We start from the raw sequence: 12,909 nt of genomic DNA on the forward strand, positions 1-12,909 counted from the left end.
TAATAAATTGACGGATCAACTTTAAATGTGTTGGACAGATCATGTTTCAATGGACTAATGTTTGTTACCCCTGTTCCTATTACCTAATCTTCTCCGCTAATTAAAAGAGAAGAAATTGCATGTTTTTCCCTTCAAATGGGCTGGTCTTAAATTAATATTTCCCCTTCAAATGGATTATGGGTTGGTATTTACTTCTATCCTTTAGAAATTGAACTTATGTTTGGCGGTATAAGTTTTTTAAGGGCAAGGGGCATAACTTGTGATTATCATGATTTGGAAATATAAATTTATATCCCGCAAAAAAAATTTATTTATTATGAGGAGCAGAAATTAAATACCAGCATAAAATAGAGCATCAGTGTCAATGACCCATTGTAAGACGGGTGAAGAAACAAAGAAAAGTAGAGTTTAGAGTTGGTCACATTTTGTTTTTATTTACAATTTTAAGTTCACGTTTCACTGAAGTTCCTTTCCAGCTTCTAAGGACTTGCAAGAGTGAAAGTCAAACCTCAAAATATATATCGAACACAAGATTAAAAAAAAAAAAAAAAAGCGAGTGAGTTTACATTTAACAGTATAAAAATTCACTAATATTTTCAGCAGACCGTTATTTGCACGATATTTTTGAATGGGTACTATCAAAAAAGAGGATGTAACCTTCTCCTATTCTATCCCACTTCCCATGGTCCATCCAGCCTAAAAATGTTGAAATAAACAAATTATATACTAAATATTGCTCTGGAAAAAAATTACACTAAATGATAAGTAAAAATAAGGGGTCACAACTTACAATTTTCTCCACCTAGATGTGACTGAAAGATGAAAGAAAAGAAAAAGGGAGACTTGGATATTTTGTTTTACTTGCAGTTTTGATTCATTGAAGTACCTTTCCTCGACTTACAAGTGGGAGAAAGTTGACCTAATCATTAGTGGATATTCATTTAAATATAGTCTTTTTAGTACAATATTTTCAAATATTTTGAACGATTGTTATTCAAGATTGTGATTTACAATATTTTCTACATTTATAAATTGTATTTGAAAAAATTGAGAAAATGATATTTAAGTTTGTATCAAAAATCAAATGTGAATCGTATTCTAAAACCTCTCATTGCCTTTGTAATATTTTGATATATATCCAAATTATGAACAAAATATACGAAGTTCTCGTAATTAATAAATAAAATGCTGAATTCGCCACTGCTCAGGAGTAGTAGAGTACATTATTACTAATATATAATTATTACAGGTGTACAGTTCATAAGTAAATAATAACTTTCTTATGTTAGTAGCACTCTTCACAATCATGTGCTCTTACGCTTTTTAAAACTTTTCTATACCGGTTTAGATTTTAAAAAATTATCTAATGACAGGAACGTGTTAGTTGACCTTTCGACAAATTATTTTGATTATTATAATAATATATAAACGGATGACGGATCGGAAGAAAAAGCTGGCACTACACACTACTCATTTGCATAATTAAGGATGCAAAATATAAAGACCTAAATAATTAAATATTGTTCAAAGTGTACTATAGTATGTTAGGACCCGTTTGGCCATGGGAATTTTTTACTTTTTTCCGAAAAATTATTTCACTTTATTTGAAAATCAGCGTTTGGCCATGAAAATTTCAAATGGAATTTGAAAAACACGTAAAACCTTGTTTTCACTTTTTTCACTTTCAGTACATTGAATCAACCAAATATTCTTTGATGTACCTATTCGCGTCTCTACTCCTGTTAGAGATTCTGTGATAGTAGATCGGGTCTATATGTCTTGTGTGATCACGTTTATGGGGTACCACACTTGGGTAGACTTTGTTATTTTAAATACGGTGGACTTTGATATTGTTCTAGGCATGGACTGGTTATCTCCCTATCATGCTATTTTAGACTGTCACGCCAAGACAATCACGTTGGTCATGCCAGGTATTCCGCGGTTAGAGTAGAAGGGTACTTCTAGTCCAGCACCTAAGAAGATTATATCATTTCTTCGGGCAAAGAAGTTAGTGGATAAGGGATATTTAGCATATTTGGCTCATATTCGGGACACTAGTGTAGGTACTCCTTCCTTGGAGTCGATACCAGTTGTCTGTGAGTTCTCAAAGGTTTTCCCACAGATTTGCCTGGTATGCCGCCTGATCGAGATATTGACTTTTGCATGGACTTGGAGCCAGGCACCCGACCTATTTCTATTCCACCCTATAGAATGACTACGGTAGAGTTGAGAGAGTTGAAGAAGCAGTTGCAAGACTTGTTGAGCAAAGGATTCATTAGACCCAGTGTTTCTCCTTAGAGTGCTTCCGTTCTATTCGTGAAGAAGAAGGATGGTACCATGCGGATGTATATTGATTATCGGCAATTGAACAAGGTTACAATCAAGAATAAGTATCCAATACCCCGCATTGATGACTTATTTGATTAGCTTCAGGTGCATCGATCTTTTCTAAGATTGATTTGAGGTCAGGCTATCATCAGTTGAAGATTCGAGCGGAGGATGTTCCGAAGATCTCTTTCAGGACCCGTTATGGTCACTATGAGTTCTTGGTGATGTCTTTCGAGCTTACTAATGCCCCCCGCAGTGTTCATGGATTAATCTTCAAGCCTTACTTAGATATGTTTGTGATCGTGGTCTACTGATGACATTTTGGTGTACTCTCGGAGTAAGGAAGATCATGAGAAGCATCTGCTTGGCATGTTGAAAGAGAAGAAGTTATTTGCCAAGTTTTCCAAGTGTGAGTTCTGGCTCAGTTCTGTGGCATTTTTGGGACATGTTGTGTCCAAGGATGGGATTATGGTTGATCCCAAGAAGATCGACGCAGTTAGAGATTGGGCTAGGCCTACTTCGGTGACTGAGATTCAGAGCTTCGTGGGCCTTGTGAGTTATTATCGCCGATTTGTGAAGGGGTTTTCATTGCTTCCCATTTGACTAGGTTGACTTAGAAGAATGTGCCTTTTCAGTGGTCCGATAAGTGTGAGGATAGCTTTTAAAAGCTCATGGCTTTATTGACTTCAACCTCGATTTTGGTTTTACCAGTGGAGGGAAGGGACTTTACTATTTATTGTGATTCTTCACATATTGGCTTGGGTTGTATGTTTATCCATGAGAAGTACTACCCCACTCATGACTTAAAGTTGGCAGCGGTGGTCTTTGCTTTGAAGATTTGGAGGCATTACTTGTATGGAGTCCATTGTGAGGTCTTCACGGATCATCGTAGTCTTCAGCATGTGTTTAGTCAGAGGGATCTGAACTCGAGACAGCGTAGATGGATGGAGTTTCTCAAGGATTATGATATCACCATTCTTTATCATCCGAAAAAAGCTAATATGGAAGCTGATGCGTTGAGCCGAAAGGCAGTGAGTATGGGTAGCTGGGCGTGTTTGATTGTGAAAGAGTGTCCTTTAGCCATGGAGGTTCAGTGTTTGGCTAATAGTATGGTGAGACTATATATTTCAGAACCTGGTAAGGTTCTAGCTTATGTGGAGGCAAGATCATCTCTTTTGGAGCATTAGGGCTCAATCATTTGAGGATTTGAAATTGTGCAAGATTCAGGATAAAGTGCTAAGCGGAGAAGCTAAAGAGGCTATTCTTGAAGATGAGGTTGTTTTGAGGATTAAGGGGCACATTTGCGTTCCTAGAGTTGACGATTTGATTCCCTTGATCTTGAAAGAGGCTCATAGTTCTAGATACTCCATTCATCCGGGTGCAACAAAGATGTATCCTGACTTGAGACAACATTACTGGTGGGGTAGGATTAAGAGAGACATTGTGGAGTTTGTTGCCCAGTTTTTGAATTGCCAGCAGGTTAAGTATGAGCACAAGAGACGGGGTGGTATGACTCAGAGGATACCCATTCCCGAGTGGAGGTGGGAGAGGATAGCTATGGATTTCGTAGTTGGTCTACCAAAGACCTTAGGCAAGTTTGATTCCATTTGGGTTATTGTGGATAGTTGACTAAATGCGCGCACTTCATTCCGGTTCAGATTACCTACAATTCAAAAAAGTTGGTACAGATCTACATTAGAGAGATTGTTCGATTGCATGAAGTGACCATTTCTATCATTTCAGACAGAGACACTCAGTTTACTTCCCATTTCTGGAGGACTTTGCAGAAAGAATTGGGAACTCAGTTAGATCTTAGCATCGCGTTCCACCTGCAGACAGATGGTCAGTCCGATAGGACTATTCAGGTGCTTGAGGATATGTTGCGAGCTTGTGTGATTGACTTTAGTGGTCATTAGGACCAGTTCTTACCGTCGGCGGATTTTACGTATAACTACAGTTATCACTCGATATTGATATGGCACTGTTTGAGGCTTTTTATGGTAGGAGATGTCGTTCTCCGATTGGGTGGTTCGATGAGTTTGAGGTGAGACCTTTGGGTACGGACTTATTGAGAGAGTCCTTGGACAAGGTGAAGTTGATTCAGGAAAAGCTTCTTGCAGCTCAGAGTAGGCAAAAGGAGTATGCGGACCGGAAGGTTCGTGATTTGGAGTTTATGGTTGGTGAGCAGGTCCTGCTGAAGGTTTCAGCCATGAAGAGTGTGAGGCGATTTAGGAAGAAAGGCAAGTTGAGTCCAAGGTATATTGGGCCATTTAAGGTCCTTAGGCGAGTTAGTGAGGTGGCTTATGAGCTAGCTTTGCCACCTGGTTTATCAGCAGTCCATTTTGTGTTCCATATCTCTATGTTGAAGAAGTACCATTCTGATGGGTCCTACATCAGCCAATGAGACTCAATGCTTTTTTATCAGATTATTGCATTCGAGGAAGAGCCCATGGCCATTTTAGATAGGCAGGTTAGAAAGATGAGGTCCAAGGATATAGCTTCAGTTAAAGTGCAGTGGAAGCATCATCCGGTTGAGGACGCTAGTTGGGAGCCCGAGGTGGATATGTGGAGTATATTCCCTCAGTTTTTTGGTGGTTTAGGTATTACCTCCCACCCTTTTTCATTTCGCTCGAGGATGAACGATTATTTGATTGGTATCTGATGTAACGACCCGTTCAGTCGGTTTAGGCTTCTTACCCTGTTTTACCCAAAATTCCCTTCCCGTAGTCCTTTTCGGTATTTATGAATTGCGGGAATGGGTGACGCGTTTATATAATTGATGGGTAAGTTTGGAATATATTTACTTAATGAGTATGAATAGTTTATTCATACAAATAGTATTTGCGCTCATATAAGGTATAATTTAGTAAATAGAGTATTTGACAGACTGTGTAAATTTTAAAGTACTCAAAGTGGCCATGTGAATAAGTGAAGTGGATCAATATTGTAATAAGCTATTCGGGCAAGCCCACCTTATATTTCTTACGTGCAAGTGCCTTAGGGGTTATATCTAGTCCTCAAATTAGTACGTCATCTGGAAAAGAGAAATAAATGTACGGTAGTTCACGTTTCATCTGGCGCATAAAAAGTTAGGGAGTTATCAATTTATCAAGCTTCATAAGACGCCAGGTACTATTGTAACCTTCATTGCAGAGAATTTGGTGTGATGTTTTACCATTTATGTTGACAATCATTAAGTAATAGGTTGGGTAATAATTGAAAAGTAATAATTAATACTTAATGGTGGACCATTGTGATTAGAGTAATTATTCAGTCAATGATTAGTATCAGGTTTAGGTTGCAGTGAATTTCCATTTCAAATTTCGTTGTGCTGTAGGGGCATACTTCAAGATTTCTTTAATATTACATATCGTCTTTTGATTTACCATTTTGATTAAGTGATGATGATTAGACAATGAGATGAAGTCTAATGATTATTTCATGATGAGCTAATTATTAACAGTAATGATGAATGGAGCAAATACTATTGAATTCATACGAAAATGATGGTTCTAAACTACTGGTTTCCGAAATTTTCATGGGTTTCAAGATTTCTCATATGATTTTCTGCGACTACAATTTTGATATATTGGGTATATGTAATTGGATATTAGGTGTATTGGTCATATGAAAACCTTTAAATTCATGGTATTTGAGATATGGGAAGCTAGATTTTATCCTAAGTTAAGATTTTGAGGTAATTGAAAGTTTTGAGCCCTAGTCTTAAGAAATGAGAATTTATGTTTTGAGAGTCCATTTGTGGATTGAATTGACTAATTTTCTGAATATAGAACTCTTAGGTTGTGGGTAGAAATGATTTTTAAAGAAAATTCCAGTCTTGCCCTTATGGGCCCGAGGTCACTTTTCGGGGTGCATTTTTGGGTTTCGAATATAAGTATAGCAATATGGGTGTCCTTAGATTCGTTTTCTAATATAGATTTCAAATTTGATAGGCTTCGATCGTTCAGAGGCTCTATGCAAATGGAAGGCATTGTTTTGATCGGTCGTGGCACCCGCTCGCCATTGAGGTAGGTTATCGCTTACTTTAGTTAGACTTTGATTAGAGAATCGTATGTAGTTGTAGAAATTGACGGGCACAACATGATAGGCCTTCGGGTATGAAGTGGAGGTGAATTCCAATTAGGTTGGTTCCATCGTTGATTATGTGGGCTTGTCACCATATGTGTTATTTTCTGTGATTATCACCCTTTTTTATCTCTGTCATATACTAGCTCACTCATCACATAAAAGGGAAGTGTAATATTGATAATTGAACCGTGAACATTAACATGACTTGTACTTGTTGATTGTATATTGGTGATATTATTGAGACTGATATCATGCATGGCATGCTTTTCATATTATTCTTACGTTGTCCTGATGGTGAGGTGAGTGACTAATAGACTCCGATGTCTTTGCCGGAGATTGAGAGTGATAGAGAGACTCCAGGTCTTTTCCAGAGATTGAGAGTGATAGAGTCTCTCCGAGGTCTTTGCCGGAGATTGAGAATGATTGATAGCATCCGAGGTTTCTGCCGGAGAGCACGAGTGGTACATGGACTTCGTAGGTCCCCCATGGATCATGACTTTAAAGCACTACCCTTAGCATGTGCGTACGAGAGTGGAGTGAGAGAGGTGACTATTGCATTGCATTGCATTCATCCACTCATATAATGACTGATCATTTGGTGAACTATATTTGTCTTGGTTGATTTCATGATTGCTTTACACTTTACTTGTATATGATACGTGACCATACGTGTTTGCTCTATGTACTACTTGTTAGTTTCCACTTCTTCATGCGTTATCTAATCATTGTCGGCCTATGATACTTACCGGTACTAATGTTGTACTAATACTACTCTTGCTACACTTTTTGTTGAGTGTAGAGTATGATCCAGGCTCCAGTTCTACGCCCCGTGGCTGATACGCGAGGGTGGCATCCTTCAGTCATTCAGGGTGAACTACTTGGTCATCTGTGGCCCCTGAAGGATCCTCTTTTAGACTTGTATTCCAGATTGTATTTAGCGCTCTTGTACCCTTTAACCATATTTCAGGGATGTTGGGACATTTCTAGTTATGAGTATTCAAGACTTCATAACTTATTCCCATTTAATTTTTTTTTTCTTTTATTGAGCTTGTTTCTACAGATCGGGAAAGTAGTTCGCCTACCCGGGGGAGGAGGGGGGAGGGGTCGAGTAGGTGACACCATGACCTGCGATTTGGGTTATGACAACGGGCGGTAGTCAGAAATGCTTGTATGCGCTAGTAGGCCGTCAGGATACAGAGGCTCGTGGAGATATTGTCACAGGTATGCTAGCAGCCTTCACGTTCGATGTTTATGCTCTTATGGATCCAGGATCCACCTATCTTATGTAACTCCATAAATTGCTAAGAAATTTGGGATAGAACCAGAAAAGTAATGTGAACACTTTGAAGTGTCCACTCCAGTTGGGGAATCAGTTATAGCTATACGTATCTATAGGGGATGTCCAATCAAAGTATATCATCGCCTTACTGTAGCAGAATTAATAGAATTGGAGATGGTAGATTTTGATGTAATCATGGGCATGGATTGGTTAGAGTCCTGTTATACCACAGTGGGTTGTAGAACCAAGATAGTAAGTTTCGAATTTCCTGGGTGAATCGGTCTTAGAATGGAAGGGTGATGCAGTAGAACCTAAGGGTAGGTTTATTTCCTATCTTAAGGACAGAAAGATGATCTCTAAAGGGTATATCTATCATCTAGTTCAAGTTAGGGATGCAGATGCTCAGACCCCCACCCTCCAGTCAATACCAATTGTAAATGAGTTTCAGAAGTGTTCCCTGAGGATCTTCCCGGAGTCCCTCCCGATAGGGAGATTGACTTTGGAATTGATCTACTTCCGGGCATTAAAACGATATCTATTCTGCCTTATAGAATGGCGCCAGCAGAGTTGAAGGAGCTAAAATTCTAGTTGAAAGATCTTCTAGATAAGGGCTTTATAAGGCCAAGTATTTCACCTTGGGGCGCACCGGTTCTGTTTGTCCGAAAGAAGGATGGGTCTTTGCGTATGTGCATTGACTATCGCCAATTGAATAGAGTCACTATCAAGAACAAGTATCCCCTTCCCAGAATAGATGATGTATTCGATCAACTTCAGGGTGCCCAGTGTTATTCCAAGATTGACCTTAGATCAGGGTACCATCAGTTGAAAGTTAAGGAGGTGGATATTTCTAAAACAGCTTTCAGGACTCGTTATGGGCATTTCGAATTTTTGGTGATGTCGTTTGGTTTGACGAATGCACCAGCAACTTTCATGGACCTTATGAACAGGGTCTTCAAGCCTTATCTTGATTTGTTCGTTATTGTTTTTATTGATGACATCTTGATTTATTCCCGTAGCGAGACTGACCATACGGAACATCTTAAATCGTGTTGCAAACACTACAGGATTGCAAGCCATATGCGAAATTTTCTAAGTGTTAATTTTTGCTGAAATCAATAGCGTTTTTAGGCCATGTTATCTCAGGCGAAGGCGTGAAGGTGGACTTTCAGAAAATAGAGGAAGTGAAAAATTAGACCCACCTCAGTATCCGATATAAGAAGTTTCTTGGGTCTAGCAGGCTATTATAGGCCTTTTGTAGCAGGATTTTCCTCTATCTCTTCTTCTTTGACCAGACTGACTCAAAAGAAGGTCAAGTTTCAATGGTCTGATGCTTGCGAGAAAAGTTTTGAGGAGTTGAAGAAGAGGTTGACTTCAGCTCCAGTCTTGACGCTACCAGAGGGAACCGAAGGGTTCGTGGTGTATTGTGATGCCTCAGGAGTTGGTCTTGGATGTGTTTTAATGCAGCATGGCAAGGTTATAGCTTATGCATCCAGACAACTCAAGCCCCACGAGAAGAATTATCCGACTCATGACCTTGAGCTAGCATCCATAGTATTCGCGCTAAAGATTTAGTGTTATTATTTGTATGGAGTGCATGTAGATATATTCATAGATCACAAGAGTCTACAATACATCTTCAATCAAAGAGAGCTGAATCTTCGTCAGAAGAGGTGGCTCGAATTGCTCAAAGATTATAATGTTGATATCCTCTATCATCCGGGAAAAGCAAATGTTGTAGCCGATGCTCTCAGTCGGCGTTCTATGGGAAGACTAGCTCATGTTGAGGTAGAAAAGCGAACTATGATGAAGGAAGTCCACCGCTTAGCAAGTCTAGGAGTTCGACTTTTGTTGGTCGGAACAGGGATGAATCCTCTTTAGTAGCCGAAGTGAAGGAAAAGCAGTTTAGTGATCCCTACCTATTACAGCTGAAGGATGGGATTCACAAACACAATACTACGGATTTTGAACAAGGGGGAGATGATGGTGCTTTGAGGTACAGAGGCAGACTATGCGTTCCAGACATATATGGGCTCAGAGATCGAACTATGTCTGAAGCCCACAATTCCAGGTATTCTATTCACCCATGTTCCACAAAGATGTATCATGATCTTAAGGAGATTTATTGGTGGAACAACATGAAAAAGAACGTAGTAGATTTTGTGGTTAAGTGTCCAAATTGCTGATAAGTTGGTATTTTACCAACTTATTTCTTCTTTAATCTCAGATTGTTGCTATGTTTTGATTGAGAAAATAGTGCATTTAATGTTGTTTACTTCCATTTTATAGGTTTATGTGATTTAGAAGTGATCGGAAGAAATCAAGTGAAATAAGTCAAAAAGAGGCCAAATTGGACAAAAACTGCACAGTTTTGCAAAACTGTCAAAAGTGGACAGTTTTGCAAAAACGGGACAGATTTGCAAATCTAAAAACTTGGGGCTTATTTTGTTATTTTTGGACTTGGAAAAAGTGGGGAACTACAAAAGGAAGACAAGGGAGCAATTATATTCATCTTTGGCCATTTCATACAAGTTTTGGAGACTAGGTTCCTACACTACACTTTGGGGTTGAAGATTTGGTTGAGCATTTCTTAAACCTTTAATTCATTTCTTCAATTCCTTGCTTTGTATTGTATATCTAAGTGTGTAGTATTTATTTTCTTCACTTGAATCTTGTTTATGGAAATATTCTATGATTAAAGTGATGGATGAAAATCTTGTTTTGCTTTTGTATTGAATGATTTTTATTGCTATTGAAGTGGGTCTTTGTTGATTTAATTAATCTTGTTCTTTAATGTTTCTTAAGGGATTAGCTAACCCTAAGACTCGCCCATTTACTTTGATTGAGCTCGGAAGAGGAAATCTAGGTTGGGAAAGATTAATTAACAAGAATTTGGGTCATTAAACCCACCTAATAACTTGAGTTAGGAATAGGAAAGTTACTTGAGATTCAATTGGTTGTGCTTGATATCACACTCTAAGGCTTGGAAAAGCTTAGAGTGAAATTCATTGATTTGGTTGGAAGACTTTCAATGAGATTTTAGAAACCGTTATCTATTAACATGAACCCGCTCTTAGTTGTAAAATCATAAAATACATTGGATCGTTACTTGAGAGTTTCTTGTATCCATACTTATGGACATTGATCATTTTACTTGCTTTCTAGGTTAGTTTACATTTCCGCATTAGTTATAATTTTCTCAAAAATCAAAGTATTATCTATCGTTTGGCTTAGCTTGGTAAGTGAAAGTTCCTTACTTTCTTAATCGCCTAGTATATTGTTCCCTGTGGGATCGACCCCGACTCATAGTTGGGTAAATTATATTGCATACGACCGTGTACACTTTCTCTTTAAGGAGTGGATTTGGACGTTATCAATTGCCAGAAAGTGAAAGCCGAACACCAGAGGCCTGGTGGGTTCGCTCAGAACATAGACATTTCCGTCTTGAAATGGGAGATGATAAACATGGATTTCATAACAAGTTTACCTCGCTCTTTTCGAAAGCATGATTTGATTTGGGTGATTGTAGATCGACTTACCAAGTCAGCTCACTTCTTGCCAGTGAAGACTACAGATTTAGCAGAAGATTATGCCAAGTTATATATCCAGGAAATCGTCCAATTGCATTGGACTCCTTTGTCCATCATTTTAGATGGTGGTGCGCAGTTTACAGTGAACTTTTGGAAATCCTTTTAGAAAGGATTGGGCACGAGGGTGAACTACAACACAGCTTTTCATCCTTAGACAGATGGACAGGCAGAGCGTACTATTTAGACTCTTGAGGATATGTTAAGGGCGTGTGTTATTGATTTTAAAGGTAGTTGTGATGACCATCTACCCCTCATTGAGTTTGCTTATAATAACAGTTGCCACTCTAGTATCCAGATGGCATCGTATGAGGCCTTGTATGGGAATAGATGTAGGTCACCAATTGGTTGGCTTGAGGTTGGTGAAGTAGAGTTGCTAGGGCCAGACTTGGTTTATCAAGCTATGGAGAAAATCAAGTTAATTCAGGAGCGGTTGAAAACAGCTCAGAGTGGCCAAAAGTCCTATTCAGACATGCGGCGTAGAGACCTAGATTTCCAAGTTGATGATTGGGTGTTTCTAAAAGTTTCACCTATGAAAGGCGTTATGAGATTTGGGAAGAAGGGGAAGCTTAGTCCCCGCTATATTGGGCCATGTAGAATCCTGCGAAGGATCGGGCAGGTAGTTTATGAGTTAGAATTGCTACAAGAATTAGCTGTTGTACACCTAGTGTTTCATGTATCCATATTGAAGAAATTCATTGGAGACCCATCTCTTATAGTTCCTACGAAGATCACAGGGGTTAAAAATAGTTTGTCTTACGAAGAGATTCCAGTGGCGATTCTTGATCGTCAAGTTTGCAAGTTGAGAACTAAGGAGATTGCTTCAGTAAAAGTACTATGAAGAAATTAGAAAATCGAAGAGGCTACGTGGGAAGGCAAGAGGACATGAAGCCCAAGCATCCCCATCTCGTTGAAGAGCAAGCAGAAAATTTTGAAGGTAACTAACCTTTTCATTCAAACCTTACGCTATAATCTCCATGCTTTTCAGTATTCAGTCAGTCCAGTTTCAGTCAGTCCAGTATTCAGTCAACTCAGCATTCAGTCAGTTCAATAATCATGTATTCAGTCAGTTCAATATGCATGTGTTCATGTCAGTTCAATGATCACGTGTCTCGGCAAGTCAGTTTCAGATAACTTAGTTACAGAGTAAACTCTACCGTAGTTTCTGTAAAGCCTCCAAATAAATCGTGATACAACTAAGATCATCATTTGAGAATGAATGATCCCAAGTAAGAGGTAATGTTACATCCCATATCTTAGAACTAAGGTTAGACTTGTATCGTGGGAGTTTAACGGAGAATTTAAAAGTTTGTATGTTTTGCGAAAATAGTTGACGGGCCTATTTCGGGCACCCATAACCCCTTGATTCATTGAGAATTTGGAAAGTGTTCCTTAATGAAAGATGTAGTACGTGAAAATACCTTTCCATCCATATAATGTGAAGCTCAAACTGAGCTCTGTGCTAGAAGTTATATCCATTCTACGAAACGCTGTCGACAAGCTGAAAAACGTGAAATTTTCGCTAAGTGTGAAATGGACCTAGGAGCTCGCTGAGCTCAGCTCAAAGCAAAACATAATCAAGCTATAGGTTAAGCTTGGCGAGTCAGGGGGTCCAAAAATGCCCATCTT

At 38.8% G+C, this 12,909-nt stretch overlaps 2 protein-coding genes across 2 annotated transcripts; both read left to right on the forward strand.

Moving 5' to 3' along the window:
* Nucleotides 1-3,329: 3,329 nt before the first annotated feature.
* On the forward strand, nucleotides 3,330-4,732 carry LOC132033204 (uncharacterized). The gene is made up of 4 exons (XM_059423104.1): nucleotides 3,330-3,440; nucleotides 3,550-3,919; nucleotides 4,072-4,193; nucleotides 4,517-4,732. The coding sequence occupies exons 1-4, from the start codon at nucleotides 3,330-3,332 to the stop codon at nucleotides 4,730-4,732; spliced, it is 819 nt and encodes a 272-aa protein (XP_059279087.1).
* A 6,846-nt stretch (nucleotides 4,733-11,578) lies between these two features.
* On the forward strand, nucleotides 11,579-12,334 carry LOC132033207 (uncharacterized). Its single transcript, XM_059423108.1, has 3 exons — nucleotides 11,579-11,791; nucleotides 11,972-12,112; nucleotides 12,269-12,334. Exons 1-3 carry the CDS (start codon nucleotides 11,579-11,581, stop codon nucleotides 12,332-12,334), a joined length of 420 nt encoding a protein of 139 aa, XP_059279091.1.
* The last annotated feature ends 575 nt before the right edge of the window (nucleotides 12,335-12,909 follow it).

The sequence above is a fragment of the Lycium ferocissimum genome, chromosome 10, assembly GCF_029784015.1.
Source record: "Lycium ferocissimum isolate CSIRO_LF1 chromosome 10, AGI_CSIRO_Lferr_CH_V1, whole genome shotgun sequence".
Classification (NCBI taxonomy): Eukaryota; Viridiplantae; Streptophyta; class Magnoliopsida; order Solanales; family Solanaceae; genus Lycium; species Lycium ferocissimum.